This window comes from Triticum urartu, chromosome 5A, assembly GCF_056163025.1.
Source record: "Triticum urartu cultivar PI428250 chromosome 5A, HENAU_Tu73, whole genome shotgun sequence".
Lineage (NCBI taxonomy): Eukaryota > Viridiplantae > Streptophyta > Magnoliopsida > Poales > Poaceae > Triticum > Triticum urartu.
This window is the reverse complement of record NC_141877.1, coordinates 461,049,326-461,065,244: the sequence shown is the minus strand read 5'-3', so window position 1 is coordinate 461,065,244 and position 15,919 is coordinate 461,049,326. Positions and strand designations below refer to the sequence as shown.

The 15,919-nt window shown below is 49.7% G+C and overlaps 3 protein-coding genes across 8 annotated transcripts in view; all 3 read left to right on the top strand.

The window, feature by feature from the left end:
- Positions 1–5,068, top strand: part of LOC125509757 (uncharacterized) — a 31,436-nt gene extending 26,368 nt beyond the window's left edge. For 3 of the 6 annotated variants that reach the window (XR_015604934.1, XR_015604931.1, XM_087526448.1), the window contains one exon: positions 2,616–3,020. The gene's annotated coding sequence lies outside the window, so the exon portion shown is untranslated. Of the gene's footprint in view, positions 1–2,240; positions 2,559–2,615; positions 3,021–4,725 lie in introns of those variants that run through there. The other 3 variants (XR_015604932.1, XM_087526451.1, XR_015604930.1) reach the window with 2 other exon arrangements.
- LOC147971937 (uncharacterized) lies at positions 122–1,131 on the top strand. Its single transcript, XM_087526446.1, has one exon. The coding sequence runs from the start codon at positions 269–271 to the stop codon at positions 1,016–1,018; it is 750 nt and encodes a 249-aa protein (XP_087382572.1). The 5' UTR covers positions 122–268; the 3' UTR covers positions 1,019–1,131.
- Positions 5,069–7,270: 2,202 nt separating the features above from the next.
- Positions 7,271–12,416, top strand: LOC125509756 (plant UBX domain-containing protein 10). The gene is made up of 5 exons (XM_048674792.2): positions 7,271–7,387; positions 9,398–9,997; positions 10,152–10,361; positions 10,449–10,619; positions 12,082–12,416. Exons 2-5 carry the CDS (start codon positions 9,416–9,418, stop codon positions 12,307–12,309), a joined length of 1,191 nt encoding a protein of 396 aa, XP_048530749.2. The 5' UTR covers positions 7,271–7,387; positions 9,398–9,415; the 3' UTR covers positions 12,310–12,416.
- The last annotated feature ends 3,503 nt before the right edge of the window (positions 12,417–15,919 follow it).

Genomic DNA, 15,919 nt, shown 5'->3' with positions numbered 1-15,919 from the left:
GTATTGGAAGGCCATGTGATACTCGTTGGGGCTCTCACTACAAGACTGTCAACCATGTTATCTCTATGTATCCGGCAATAAGGCGTGTTCTCATAAGGATTGCAAAAGAGTATAATGGCACAGAGGCAGTAGCAGCAATGACTATGTTGACATCATTTCGGACATTTGAATTTGTTTTCATGGCACACTTGATGCAAGAAATATTTGAATGTACCGATGACTTGAGTAGAGCTTTGCAAAAAAAAAAGATCAAGATATTGTTAATGCTATGGAGATTGTTGATCTCACAAAGCTGCACTTGCAATGCTTGCGAGAAGATGAAGGGTGGAATGATTTTCTTGAGAATGTCACTTCTTTTTGTGTAAAGCACAAGATCAAAGTTGTTGACATGGAGGCTCCTTACTATCCTGCTGGGAGACCAAGAAGAGGGTTCTTCAATGGCGCAAAGAATTACCAACGTTTCAAGGTTGAAATGTTTGTGGGTGTCATTGATAGGCAACTTCAAGAGCTGAATGCAAGATTTGATGAGGTAAACACTGAACTACTTACTTGCATGGCAGCATTCAGTCCACGTGATTCATTTGCTGCTTATGATAAAGAGAAGTTGGTTAGGCTTGCTAGAAAGTTTTATGCTAAGGATTTCACAAATGATGAATTGTCAAGACTTCCGTGGCAATTAAGTATGTTCATTTCTCATGTGCGTAAGGATAAAAGGTTTAGCAAGTTGAAGAGTCTATGTGAGCTTTCAGTTTTGATGGTTGAGATAAGAAAGAATGAACAATATTATATTGTTTACAAGCTTCTTAAGTTGGTTCTCATTCTTCCGGTAGCCACTGCTAGCGTTGAGAGGGTATTTTCCTCGATGAAATACGTGAAGAATTCACTAAGAAACAAAATGGGTGATGAATATTTGAACAATTGCTTGGTTATATTCGTTGAGAGAGAATTCTTCGGGCAAGTGAAAGATGAGGATGTCATCAATCTCTTCCAGAAAGGGGATCGTAAAGTTATATTGTAATTTCCTTTGCTATTTGTAATTTTTCTTAATTGTTAGAGATATTGTCACAATGATATTTTGCTACTATTATTGATGTATGGTCATTGAGTCATTAATATTATCATCTTGTTGTACATTTATTGTTCTATTGTGTTGCTTTGGCATAAAAAAAATGAAAAGAATACCCAGCAGCAAATTCCTGGCTCCGCCACTGCCTCCTACACGGTGTTGTCAAGGCGTCGAGCACCACGCGTGGAACGGCGATTCTGTCCCATGGAATCATGGATGAATCTCAGGGCAGAGGTGGCCGCTTGTGGACGACCTCAGGGCAGTGGGGAGATGATCTGACGCTGGGAATCGGGCGACCTCCACCGGATCCGCGGTTCGGCTGTCCGCATACAGGCGACCGAAATCCCACTAGATCCTCCTCGCCAGATCCTCATCGCCATTGTCCGGAGGCCCGGCGAGGGGACGCGATAGTGGGCCTCATTACCAACCACACCTGCAACGCCTCGGAGACGGCGACACTGTCGATGCCCGATCATCTTGATTTGCGTTGGCTTAGGAATATTTCTTAAATATAAGTGTTGAATCATCACCTGAGTTTCTGCACCCGAGCTCCAATGAGCTCGGGTGAATAGTAAAATCAAAACTAAATCAAAAAAAAATTAAAAAAAATCCAATTTTTTTGGAAGAAACATACACAAAAGTTCTAAGTGCTTGCAAAAATTCGCCATGAAATCACATTTCTAAAAGGCGTGGCAAAAAAAAACAAAATCAGTACTCTGAAAAAGCTACTTTTAAAAGCATTTTGGAGCACTTAATTTGTTTTTTTTGCCACGCTTTACAGGAATGTGAATTCATGATGAATTTTTGCAAGCACTTAGAACTTTTGTCAATGTTTCTCCCAAAAAAAAATTTGGAATTTTTTGAATTTTTGAATTTTTTTTGATTTTACTGTTCACCGAGCTCAAATGAGCTTGGGAACAGAAAGGCACTTTCGCACCTGGAGCTGCTAGTATGAGATTTTTCAGGGTAGGAGATATCAGACTCCATGGCAATGGCCGATGGCTATTGTTTGAATTTCTCACAAGCCATGAGAAAATCGGGGTTTAACACTGCCTAAATTGTGTTACACCCTATGCTCATGATCTGGTGACAGTTTGAACTATTATTGGTAGCATAATTACACATTGCACCTCTTTTGTTATGGCGATGAATTGCTTTGATCTTTGTTTTGTAGTACGGGACAAGAATGGCTTCAACGGCAGCATCTTGAATCATCAAAGTTGTGTGAATTCCCTCTTGCTTGGGAATTGTATTTTAGCATAGAGCAATAGCACTACACTGCTGAACGTTTTCTTGAACAGAAGCCATCTGAACTTAGTTTGAGCTCTCATGTTGTTAAATGAAGCTTGATTTTTAGTAAGCTGAACAATGTTTCTGATTTCCTAATTTAACAGGATATTTTCAGTTCTGTTTGTATTGTTCTAATTAATCAGTTATTTTACACTATTATGTAATGGGCATGCTTATATATCAAGTGATTACAGCATCTTTATTATTTTTGTCACGACTATTTCCTTCCTCAGATTGCTGATCCACGGTCCTCCTGCAGATTCCAATGCTGACTTGAATCCTGTTAGGAGTTGATCAAGATAATCCACTGTGTTGTGATGCAATCACTGATTAATTGGTGTGGAATGTAGTGCTCTACTTGAGAGAGAGAGAGAGAGAGAGAGAGAGAGATGTGACCAGTAATGCATTCATTGTTCACGCTTCTCTGGCCAGCTCATATGTGGTTATCGAAGCAGGAAAAGTTCTTAAGAAGGACTCTAATTGCTATGGACCTCGAGATTTCAGATGCTTCTTACTATTGTATATTGCCGTTGACACTGGACTTGCTATTCCTGTAAGAGGTACATTGGAATCGCTGTTCATCTAGAGGAGTCAGTGCCAATTCTACGTCGGAATAATGCAATGTTAATGATTGGAGGTGATGCTTTTCTCTTCCATGCCTAAATTGTCTTTAGTATATGTCCATATAAATAAAAGGGAAAAATATATTTCCCGTCCCTCAATTTTTTTAAAAGTATAAAAATGGTCTCTCAACTTCAAAACCAGCAAAGCTTAGTCCCTGAACTTTTAAAACCGGATAAGTTTAGTCCCTCATACCGCTTTCAAGTGGTTTCCTACCGACATGGACACGATTTTGACTAAAACCAAACAGGTCATACATGTTTGACCGGTCTTTGGTCCATGTGGCAATATTTCTCTTTCCTTTCATCTATCTAAAGTGTGTACATTTCATCGAGCACATAGCATGCAATGTCTGCATGTACACAGTCGTGCTTGCTGCAGCTTGCCACGACCGATTATCACCAACGACTGACAAGCCACGCCCCATTTTGGGCTGCCCTACGCGCCTCGCCGCACCACACCTCCCCGGCCACCTCAGCGACGTGTACATGAGGCCGCGCATGCATGGTACATTTTTTTTTGACGAGTACATGCATGGTACATTGGTACAAGCTCCAGATGTTGAAGATGCTCCTGATAGCAGCCCAGGCATGATTGCACGAACGTGGAGGAGCGGGGGTCATGCTTGTGGGTGGATATGAGGTTCAGGATACAAGCCCATCTACAGCACACGGCCGTTGTTGCCGAGTAGACCAGCGCCATGCAACGGCCTCTGCACCTCAGGCCTCCGCGGGGCCGAGGAAGCGAGGATCCTCCACGGGGCTGCTGCCATAGATGCGCCCATGACCTCCATTGTCGTGCCTGCGCTGGAAATTGTCGACGTGCGACAACTCGCCTCCGTCTCACCACATGCTGGAGCGCCGCCGTCGCCGTCATGCAACAAATCGCCCGTCTCCTCCGCCACTGGATGGAGCGCCAAGGAGGGTGCAGCCAGCAGGAAAAGCACGGGGCGCCTCACCCCGTGTCGTACCTGTCTCCAGTGTTGCCGGCTGTGCTTTACATGGACTGTTCAATACCGCTTTGCCATGCCACGTCATAGATAAACCAGGTTTGACCGAGGCAGGAACTAACTTTATCCGGTTTTGAAAGTTGAGAGACTAAATTTTACTGGTTTTGAAGTTGTGGGACCATCTCTATACTTCCAAAAGAATTAAGGAACGCAAAATATACTTATTCCTAAATAAAATTGCAGTGTTCCAATTATTGAATCTTCGATCAAGTGGTTGTTTAATTCATATATAACACAATTGTAAGTGGTTGTTTAATTCATATATAACACAATTGTTAAATTAATTAGTTTTTTAGCTATATTATAGTTTGAGCTGAGGGCTTCTTCAGTGGCGGAGCTTCGTGTAGACCAACGGGGGCAATGCCCCCCCCCCCCCCCCCCCTCAAATTAACTTTTACAACAATTGTAGAATATGCTCTATTTTAGGCCCAACTAGCTAGTGTTTAAACTAGAGATTAGCCCCTCCTCTCCTGTTAATTTGCCTACCTTCAGCTGATGGCCCCATCTTGGATTATGCTCAAGCTCCGTCACTGGGCTTCTTACAATTTTTACTGCTGCTAATTTGCACTTCTACTAGATTCATTTTTTCACATGAGTTAGTTTAGAGCAGGGTATTTCGTAAATGAGTTTATGTAACTTTTCTATCTGAGAGTGGATATGTTCTGTGTGCTAGATGGATTGACTCCTACCAAACACTGATCCCAAGCAGAACTACAACCTGTCCATGGATTACCTGCAGGCCTGCATTCTAACCAACAACATTGGGCAGTGAGCGAGATGGGCGAGCGGCGACCAGGGAACACGCGGAGTGGTGCGACCGCGCAAGAGGTGACAGGGAGCCGGCGGAGACTGCCAGTGGTGAGCGGTCGGCACCAGTGGCGAGCAGGCAATCACCGCGACGGCCGAGCGGACAGGGCGAATAGGTGCCACGAACTGCATCTCAATTGGAATATAGTAAAGAATTGATATGAGAACGATGCATACGTGTGACCATCAACTGAATTGTTGTGTTTTGTGTGCTTGTGTCTGCAACCAGCCAAATCAATCAGCCAAGGACTATTATGTGCGCGATTGTGTTAGTAATGGGTATCTCTGAAGAATATTTCTCATGATGCCACCGTAGCATGGCAGACCTTGTAAGTGCCACGAACAACATGATATTCTTCTTTCTACTTTAATTCCTTGATTTGAAAAATAATTTGCTCTGCACGTGTAGGAACATAGAGGTCGGGCAAACGAAACTTCGGCATCTTGATCAATCAAGCGAAGTTTTTAAGCGTACATACAAGTAACTTTGCAATCAAGTGCTGTTGTTGCTTTTTCAGTTTCACTAATTGCTAGCCAACGTCAAGGTTCATATTCATTTTTATTGTATAGATGGAACGATATTGTCTATATATGGACACAAGACGGTACTCATGTAATACTCGGACACTTGCAACATGCCATTGCTAAATTAATCTCTACCATACTTCTCCATAACATCCACTGCGGTAAGGTTGTTTCAGTTTAATTTAGCAACACTTTGCATGGTCTAGATAGCTAAGGTTCTAAATAAGCTATTGCTTATTTTCGTCATTTCAAAATGATTTCGTGAAGTTTTTGTTCCCATCTATAAGATCAATCATCCTTTTCCCTTTATTTTTTCCTTTCTGAGGTGAGCTTGTGTCTAGGGCACATCTAGATGTGCTCTAGTTATTGCACATCTCAGTGAGTGAATCAAGTATAAAAAGAAAAAGAAAAAAAAGAAAATATTCACACAAATCTCAATGTAAGATTAATGGCATATAATTTAGATGTGCAATACTTATGGCACATCTAAATGTGCTTTAGCAAAACTATTAAATGATAATTCATTGAACTCAAATATGCCCTCCTCTCTGGCGACACTGGGGCGACTCCCACGCGGCTTCCCCCCACCCCCCTTCTCGTCGCGCCGCCGCCGGCGAAGCCCGGAGGGCTCCAATGATGGCGGCGGCGGGGCGTTTCCCTGGGCAGCCCCCACCCAGTTCTCCCGGCCTCCATGGCATGGCGGCGACCCGGCGACGCGAGCTCCCAATCTGTGGGCTTTGGCGGCGGGGTGTGGTGGTGGTCCTTGGTGGGCGGCTGGCAAGGGCTGGCGACGCCGAGGGGCCCAGGTGCTGTCGGGGCGGGGCTGTGGCGGCAGGGGCTGGCGGCCCAGATCTGGGCGCTGCGAGACTGTTGCTGCCTCCGTGGTCGTCCTTGCCGCGGGCGGTGCAGCACCTGCTGCTTCCGGCATGTGTAGCGGTGGTTGGATGGCATGGTCTTCCGGTGGAGGCACCAATCCGAGAGCAGGCCCGCTCCGTCCTCAAGCTATGTGTCAGGATGCCCAAAGGGCTGGACTTTTCCCAGCTTTGCCTGCCGTTGAGGGATGATCCATTGGCAGGGGTGCCACGGCATCGTCCCGGCCTCCCGTTTGGTGGCGGTGTGCTATCGGGGAGCTCGCTTTGCCCGGGAGGGGCATGGCGGGGCGGTGGTGACCAAATCTAGCCGACCCGGGGGTGGGTACGGACTTGGGGGCTGTGCAGGGGTGGGGAAGGAGGTCCCTTCCCAACCAAAAACCTACCACTTTAGGGGTCGTCGTCCCATAGAACTACCATTTTTTAAAAAGTGGTCGAAAACTACCAAAAATTCTTAATTTTGTGACTAAAAACTACCACTTTCAGGTAATAGACAGTTTAAACGATTTAAACATGTTGACCGTTCAATTGACTGTTATTACAGGTGGGACCCACACGTCATTCTTCTTCCTCCTCTCTCTATCTTTCTTTGGCATTTTCACAAACAGCTTCTGTGCATGGGAGGGAAGGAGGTCAAACTCCGGTGGCGTGCCCACCGAGCCACGCCTGCCGAGCCGCGCCGCCGCCGCCCGCCTGCGTTTGCGCCGCAGCCGTCCGGCGCCGCTCCGCTCACGAGCCGCCTGCTGCTGCCGCTCCGGGCTGCCGCTGCTAGCCACCGCCCGACGCCGGCGCTCGCCGCCGTCGCCCCGGGCCTCCCGCACCCCGTCGCGTAACAGTCGCTCCTGCCAGCGAGGTGCGCGCCTTCCCTGCCCGAGGTGCTCGCGCTGCAGGAGCTGCTCGCCGTGGTGCTGCAGGAGCTGCTCGCGCTCCAGCTCGAAGGGAGGCCGACGAGGACGACGCCATCTGAGCCGAGGTCGTCGAGGCAGGGGACGGCAGCAGCATCCAAAGCTCGCCGGATCTCCCGGCGACGGCGACTTCCTCGCCAGGAGATGGAGGGGCGGGTGCTCTTCGGCCCCGCGGCGCTGGCGGCTGCCTCGCCGGGAAGATGGAGGGGCAGGTGCTCTTCGGATCCCGCGACTCCGGCGGCCAGTGGCTGCCTCGCCGGGCGGATCGAGCGACGGTGCGGGCTCGAGAGCAAAGGTACGGGGCAGCAAGTGGACTTTTTTTTGACTGAGATTGGGGATTTTGCAGCCACGTCAGCTCCGACGGGTGGGTCCCGCATGTCATAAACCTGTTTAAATCGTCTAAACTGATCATTTTTCGAAAGCGGTAGTTTTTAGTCACAAATTAAGAATTTTTGATAGTTTTTGACCACTTTTTAAAAAGTGGTAGTTCTGTGGGACAAAACCCCCTAAAGTGGTAGCTTTTTGTCAATCACTCTCTTTTGTCATCTTGGTTGTAAGCGTGGGGCGAGGGTGGCGGTGGAGCTATGGATACCGAGGCGGACGGCTTTGGTGGTGGGAGCCGTAGTGATCGGGGGCGGAGCTCGCGGCTCGGGTGTTGCCTTGGTGCCATGGTCGTGTGGGCGACGTGGTGGCCAGAGTGCTAGGGTCGGTGGCGTTGGCGCAGCGGGCAGATGTGGCCTGTTGTACTACGTCTCAGAGGAGAAGTGCTTGTCGGGGTTAAACCTGCTCTGGCTCTGCCAGACCGACGACGGCGACGCCTGTGTGGGTGTTGTTCTCCTTTTGAAGGCGACGCCATGGTTACTCTTCTTCCTCTATGTTGCTTCGAGGGAAACCTTGATCTTTGGATCAGGCGATGGCGGCGCTCCGGTGTCGCTTTTTTCTTGAAGGCGACGCCTTGAAGACCCGGCGCATCGTACACGACTTCGTTCAATGCAATCCCCTCCACGAGCCTTCGTTCCTATCTATCCATAAGGACCAAGCAAGAGCAGTGAACACATTCCAAGCTAATTTGCAACTGCTGCCCTGAGTTCCCGTCACAAGAGAGTGAAAATCCACACAGCTGGATGGTTGCCATGATGCCTCGATTGCTTCACGAACAACACTCCACACAACTTGTGCCACTACACACTGAATCAAGATGTGGTCACAGGTCTCATCCTGTCCGCACAACACACATTTGTCATCGTCCGTCCTATGCTGTTTGAGGATCTGATCCCCGCTAGGGACGCGGTCTTGAGTGATCCGCCAAAAGGAAAATCTTGATTTTAGCTGGAATACACGCCTTCCAAATAACTATAGTGTCACATACTTCAAAATTCTTGAAGATTTCTTTGTATAATGACCCCTAGAGAAATGGCCCAACAACTCTAGGCGCCTGCTGGCGAAATCATGTCCGTCCAAGATGCGCCTCCCTACCAGCAGGCTGACCAACCCGTCCCATTTGCCGCATTCGGTCAGGTCTAACGGGCCCAAGGAGCGTTTGAAACGGGAGAGAATATCACATGGAGATCAAGTTTCGGTGGAAACCACATGGAATCGACGTTTGAAGTTTCAAAGAATCTAAACAAAAGGGATCTTAAGAGTGTGATATTCTATTAGTACATGAAATTCATGAGTTCAAACAAATTACCATTTACGAGGGAGGAAAAAACAAAATCAATATTGAATAATGCCGAAGAGTAAAAACGTCACTATTCATCACTGAATTTCTTCTTTTCATAGCTCGTAAATGGTAATGTGTTTGAACTTAGCATAGAACATCACCCTCTTAACATCCGGAATTATTTTTCAGATTTCTTTGAAACTTTCAAACATGATTTTCATGCATGAAGTTTTCTTTGAACTTCATGAAGTTACTACAAAGCCTGCCCTGGCCTTGTAGTAACTTCCACATCCACTTGGCCATAAGACACCACTTGATGATGAATCTCGGCTTACACATGTTTCGGCATTGCAACTAGCTTGTCGTACACGTCTCAGATCTCCTACTTTGCTGCTCTAAAGGATCGACACACCTGTGAAGAATCCGATGTCCTTTGTTTCAAAGTGCATGAGACAAAGCACAAAGCAAACCCTATGTGCTCCCTTTATTTCCCTTCTTTAACAAAGCAAAGCATATATCATTTTCTTAATCCGGAGTGCACGCAGCCGCTTTAATTTAATTGGCAAGAGCAAAATGCACACAGTGGAGACGCTCAGCAAGCGCCTCACTTCAGCTTCCTGAACAATCCTCTGGTAGCCACAGAGGAGTTGTCGCTGTAGCATGTCTTCAAGCTCGGCGAGGGATGGCGCAGGCGGGAGCTCGCGGAACTACCGCAGCGGCTTCGCCAGGAACCTCGCGAGGCTCCCGTCCAGCATCGTGGAAGGGCTGTCGAGGTCGATAGCCCGCCGGGCTCCGAGGAGCCGCCCGCAGGGCATCCAGGTCCCCCAGCACCACCAGCCGCCGACGCAGTGGCCTCCTCTTCCAGCTGCCACTCCTACTCCTCCGCCCTTCGTGCCGGAGGAGCTGTTCTTCTTCAGCGCGTTCGAGCAGCAGTACGGCGGCCACCACCCGTTCTTCTACGGGTGCCGGCTCAGCGAGGTCCTGGCGATCGCCCGGCGAGAGGGCAAGCACGTGTTCGTGTACCTCCACGACCCGGCCCACCCGTACACCGAGCCCTTCTGCCGGGGCACGCTCTGCTCGGACGTGGTGGTGGAGTTCCTCGACGCCAACTTCGTGTCCTGGGGCGCGGTCACCGGCAGAGGGGAAGGGTCGGGCATGGCCGCGTCGCTGCAGCCCGGCAGCTTCCCGTTCTGCGCCGTCGTCGCCCCGGTCTCCAGCGAAAGCATCACAGCCCTACAACGGGTACGAACTACGAAGCCGATAGTATTGGACTTCACAGTGTCAAGAAACAGATGGAGCTTAGCGTTCCATCGTATGAGTATTAGGTTATAGAGGGAGTACAATTGAATTTTTCATGTTTTTATTGAGAACTACAGTATATCTTGTCTCCTCGCAGGTAGAAGGGCCGGTCACGCCGTCGGAGCTCGTGGAGATGTTGCAGAGAACCATCGACGAGCAACGCGTTGCTTTTCGAGCCTCGATGGCTGACGACCATGCTGCGGCATTCAGAGCCTCTAGGGCTGAGGAGGAAGAGAGGAGGAGATCGGCTCTACGGCTGCGGCAAGAGCAGGACGCAGCTTACCTCGAGTCACTTCGGAAGGATCAGGTCCAATAGCAATTTTCACTCTGTGCTGTACAATGTAGTACATGCCCTGCTCAGACTTGGACATCTCAATTGGCTGTGTCAGTGCAGGAAAAAGAAAGATCCAAAAGGACTCTTCAGGAGGGAACCGCAAGGCCAAAGCCAAAGCCAAGCACGAAATATCCTGGCCAGGCAGGTAGAGAAACTAGCAGGACAACCCAGATCAGAGCACCTGCGCATAAGGAAACTGTACCTTCACACACAACGGAAGCAAACACCAAGGTATGAAAACTAAACGAATTCTCGGGTACACTCGCGATAGATAGATAGCAACAACAAGATAATATCAAAACTCATGAGCAGGGGAGTTTCGGATGCCTAATTTTTTTATTTTTTTTATAGAAATGAAGGAGGACCCCCTGGATGATGCATGCATCCACTTTATTAATTATTCACACAAGTCCTTACAAAGTCATACAATAGTAAGACTAAAGCCACCGTCTAGGCAATATCTGTCGCTACTCCTATCCAGTTGATCAAGGGATGCTGATAGTCTGGGCTTAATACCAAACAGACCTCGCAGCCAAACCTAACATCTAAGACCTGAGGTCCCAAACAGGACGCCTGCCGGGTATGGGGCAACCACGAGTCCGACGCACTCCTCAACCAGGACGCCTGCCGGGTATGAGGCCGCCGCAGCCACCTGCCACGAATCCATCTTTAGTGTTGTATTGCTGCGTCTACCTTGCCCGGTCTAGCTGCCGTCAAGGCCACCACAATGTCAGATAGTGCCACCATCCTGCGCTCGTTCATCATCACACGTCCACCGACGAGACCCCGCTGCTCCATGCCGTTGAGACCCGCTGTTGTCAACGTGCCAGATTCCACGCCGCTCCTCCTCTTGTCCCCTCCAGCCAGCACTTACTCCAAAACGATGCCCCCAGGAGAAAGAACGACATCGAAAACGTCGTCATCGTCCGATCTGGTAGACCCAGATCTAGGGTTTCCCTTGGAACCTCCCAATCAGGTTGACGTGACCTGCAACGACGATGCCTCGAGAAGGGAACGACGTTCGAGACGCCGCCATGACCGCAGTCAGGCGCGATTTTCACCGGAAGCCACGTCGTCCCGATCTCGCGACTGGCTGGAACCGAGCGGAGCCTCGCCACGAAGACGAACGCCGCCTTCGGTAATCCGGCGGAGATCCGTCCTCTCCTCACCGGTCCCTCCAAGCGCCGCCGGTCGGCGGAAGGCCACCCCGCGGCGGATCAGATCGGGGCATTGGATCCGCAGTCACCGCCGTCACCATCTCCGCACAGATCAGCCAACCCCGCCGGATGGGGCGCTGCCGCCGCCGCCGTCCATCTCAGGGCCGCCGCTCCGCCGATTATGGTGCTTGGGCCACCGCCGCACAGAATGGGATCGCCGCCCCAGCCGCCGCCTTCGGATCCCATGAGAGGTGCCGCCCCTGCCGCCTCAAATGAGATCCCGCAGCATCCACCCGCCCTTCGGCACCGGGCCCACCGCCACCGCGGCCCACGCCGGCGGCAGCGGAGGCAGAAGGAGGCGCAAGAGGCGACCTGCGGTGCTAGGGTTTAGGGGCCCCTGGCGTCGCCCAGGGGGAGGCGACGCGAGGGGGAGGGTCTATCTTTGTTTATCTATGTCTGCTTTTCAGATGCCTACATATATAGAAAGTGTTGCAAATTATGCATAGAAGTTTACTGAACACTGCTTTTATGTGCAGGTAATGATAAGATTTCCCAACGGCGAGAGAAGGCAGCAGAGCTTCCGTCACACGGACACAATAAGGGAAATCTACAAGTATGCTAATTCCTTGGGCATACCTGGCATAGGAAAGTATCAACTTGTAAGGAGCTACCCAAGGAAAACCTACGGGCATCAGCAGCTGGAGATGAATCTTGGAGATGCAGGTTTCCATCCGAGTGTGACACTGTACATTGAGCAACTTTAGTAAAACATGATGTAACTACGAGACTGAATGTATATTTGATGCAAATCATGTAATACAAACATGCCAAGACATGAAGGCGTGCAGCCAGTATGATCACCAATTCACCATTTGCCATAAGTCTTAACAGCCACCATATATAGTAGGGTCACAACGCATCCATCGGTTCACAACACAAGGGGTCTCAGATTACAACAACATGAGTTCGCGGCGCCATGCCCCCGAGTCCTGAAATCAAACCATCTTAGTCCAAAAGCTACATGAATTACAACAAAAACGCAGGTTTTTGGTTAGATTGTGACCATTATTATTGATCCACAGAAACTGGTGCATGCATCTCACTCACAGCCTGGCCCTGGACGACGCTGCAGTTGGAGATGTCAGCTGCTGCATCCCATCCTCCAATTGCTTCATCTCTTGTGCCTCTCTCTGTTGCAGCGCCTTGGCCGAAACGAACACAGACCAACCAGAGTCTCCCGGCACAACATCGTCAGGAACTACCCACATCTCGCCAATCCTCTCTGATAGATCCGTCTTTCTGTGCCTCATCTCCGGCGTTCCAGCTGGGCACAGAATAAACTCTTCCGCCAGGTTGGAATAATCTGCGCGATCAGTTGTCGTGTCTTCAGGTTGTATGCTCCCTCAAACTGTCGCAATACTCACGACGTTCATGGAAATAGGACGTGAAACGCTCCCGCTGAAGACATACCACATCCTTGCAATCAACCCCCATGGAAGTGGCAGCCACAGCACCGGCGCCGACTGCGGGATAGTCTGGTCGGCTCCTCTGCCCAGGCACCAGGGATAGAACCATAAACGGAGTGTCTTGGAATTCGCAGGGGAAATGCAACCACATCCTAATAACCGCTAGCATTGCCGCATCCTGCAAGGCGTCAAAGGGGGATTTGTGCGTGGCTTCCACTTTAACCGACCAGCCGGGAGCCCGGGACGCTGCTGCAGCTCCACTACCAGAATAAATGACGCTGCCGACGGTGTTATCTATGCCGACGGCCCCCGTCGGCATAGATGGAGATACACCGACGGCCGAGGAAACACCGTAGGCGTACAGAAGCCGTCGGCAAATCTTCGTCTATGCCGACGGGCACCGTCGGCGTAGATTAGCCGCCGGCATCTCCCCCACTATACCTATGGGGACCGTCGGCACACATGTGGGCCCGCCGACCCAGAACCGGATGGGGAGTTGACGCCGTCACCACTATGCCGACGGCCTTGACGGAGGCCGTTGGCATAGTTAGTACACTTTTTTTAGTTGTCAGAAAACACGTGTGCTATCTACGCGGACGGCCTGGCCGTCGGCATATCTGTGGTCTATATATGCCGACGGCCAAACCGTCGGCATATATATGTTATATGTTTTTTATTTCTCATTTCATATTTTTAAAATTTAGACTTGATTAATTTAAATCTAATTTATATAGACTTAAACATACAGAAATTATATATGGATTTCGGGCAGAATTTTCCCTATATTATGAATATCCGGTTTGTTTTTACTTTTGAGTACTTTAAAATGTAACCTCATGTAATTTTGCATATAGGTCCTTATACTTAGTAAAAATCACAAATAATTGATACTTCCATAGATTTGGACAACTTTTAAATGCCTTTTTTTATCATAATCTCGCACCGCCTTGTAGCAATGCCACCGAAACAGCGCACGGGTCCTGATGCGTGTGTGAAAGTGATGTTGCATGCGTAGACGCTCATCTTGGGTCTCCGGGGTGTTGCCCCCCCCTCCACGGACGGTAGTGCCACCGTCACATGGAGAGGGGAATCGTGCGCGTTGGGTAGAACAAAGGGAACCTATTGGTGGGTTCGGTCCAGCCCTATTTGGGGATGTTCCTATGGGCTGACCAATCGCAACCAGGTGGAAGAGTACACTGGTCAAAGCCCGCCCGGCAAAGTCAAAGGGCTGGATCATCGGGTCAACTGGGCTTCGTGGTGGCCTTCCAGGTGTAGCAATGCCACCGAAACACCGTACTGGGTCCTGAAGCGTGTGTGAAAGTGATGTTGCATGCGTAGACGCCCTTCTTGGGCTTCGAGGTGTGCCCCCCTCTACGAACGGCAGAGCCGCCGTCACTTGGAGGGGGGAATCGTGCGCGTCGGGTAGAACCGAAGGGAATCTATTGGTGGGTTGGGTCCAGCTCTACTCGGGAATGTTCCTATGGGCTGACCAATCGCAACCAGGTGGAAGAGTACACTGGTCAAAGCCCGTCCGGTGAAAGTCAAAGGGCTAGATCATCGGGTCAACTGGGCTTCGTGGTGGCCTACCAGGTGTAGCAATGCCACCGAAACACCGTACCGGGTCCTGAAGCGTGTGTGAAAGTGATGTTGCATGCGTAGACGCCCGTCTTGGGTCTCCGGGGTGTTGCCCCACTCCACGGACGGTAGTGCCACCGTCACTTGGAGAGGGGAATCATGCGCGTCGGGTAGAACAAAGGGAATCTATTGGTGGGTTCGGTCCAACCCTATTTGGGGATGTTCCTATGGGCTGACCAATCGCAACCAGGTGGAAGAGTACACTGGTCAAAGCCCGTCCGGCAAAGTCAAAGGGCTAGATCATCGGGTCAACTGGGCTTCGTGGTGGCCTTCCAGGTGTAGCAATGCCACCGAAACACCGTACCGGGTCCTGAAGTGTGTGTGTGAAAGTGATGTTGCATGCGTAGACGCCCTTCTTGGGCTTCGAGGTGTGCCCCCTCTACGAATGGCAGAGCCGACGTCACTCGGAGGGGGGGGGGAATCGTGCGCGTCGGGTAGAACCGGAGGGAATCTATTGGTGGGTTGGTGAAAGTGCTAGTGATCGACTAGGGGGGGGGGTGAATAGGCGATTTTTATGAAAGTCTTCAAAACATGGAAGTTTCAAAGACAAACGATAGAAATAAACCTATTACCATGCAGCGGAAGGTAGACTACACTAGGCAAACCATAGTCAAGTATTCAATGAAGTGAAAGCGCAATGACTAATAGCAGCTAGGCAGTAAGGATCAGGTAGGAAGATATAGTGAAGCCAATCAGAACAAGTAATCACTCAGTGAAGCCAAATGGTGATGCAATCGTACAATGACTTCACAAGGACCAACAGTAAGTAAAGGGAAGAGAAGGATGAAACCAGTGACTCGTTGAAGACAATGATTTGTTGGACCAGTTCCAGTTGCTGTGACAACTATACATCTGGTTAGGGAGGCTGAGATTCAACTCAGAAGACCTCATCTTCACCTTATTCCCCTTGAGCTAAGGACACCCAGTCCTCGCCCAATCACTCCGGTAAGTCTTCAAGGTAGACTTCCAAACCTTCACAGACTTCGTTCACCGGCGATCCACAATGACTCTTGGATGCTCAGAACGCAACGCCTAACCGGCTGGAGGATTCACAGTCCTCAAGTGTAATAAGTCTTCAGATCACACAAACAGGAAGACTTAAGTGATGCCTAACACTCTTTGGCTCTGGGTGGTTAGGGCTTTATCCTCGCAAGGAATTCTCTCTCAAAGGCTTCGAGGTGGGTTGCTCTCAAACGACAAAAGCCATACTCTAACTCTGAGCAGCCAACCGTTTATGGTTGTAGGGGGTGGGCTATTTATAGCCACTAGGCAA

Bases quoted from the DNA above. Each gene is read 5' to 3' on its own strand.
- LOC147971937 (XM_087526446.1), top strand. From the start codon at position 269: ATGGAGATTGTTGATCTCACAAAGCTGCACTTGCAATGCTTGCGAGAA.
- LOC125509756 (XM_048674792.2), top strand. From the start codon at position 9,416: ATGTCTTCAAGCTCGGCGAGGGATGGCGCAGGCGGGAGCTCGCGGAAC. The intron at 9,998-10,151 runs GTACGAACTACG...GTCTCCTCGCAG, and splicing joins GCATCACAGCCCTACAACGG to GTAGAAGGGCCGGTCACGCC. The intron at 10,620-12,081 runs GTATGAAAACTA...TTTTATGTGCAG, and splicing joins CAACGGAAGCAAACACCAAG to GTAATGATAAGATTTCCCAA.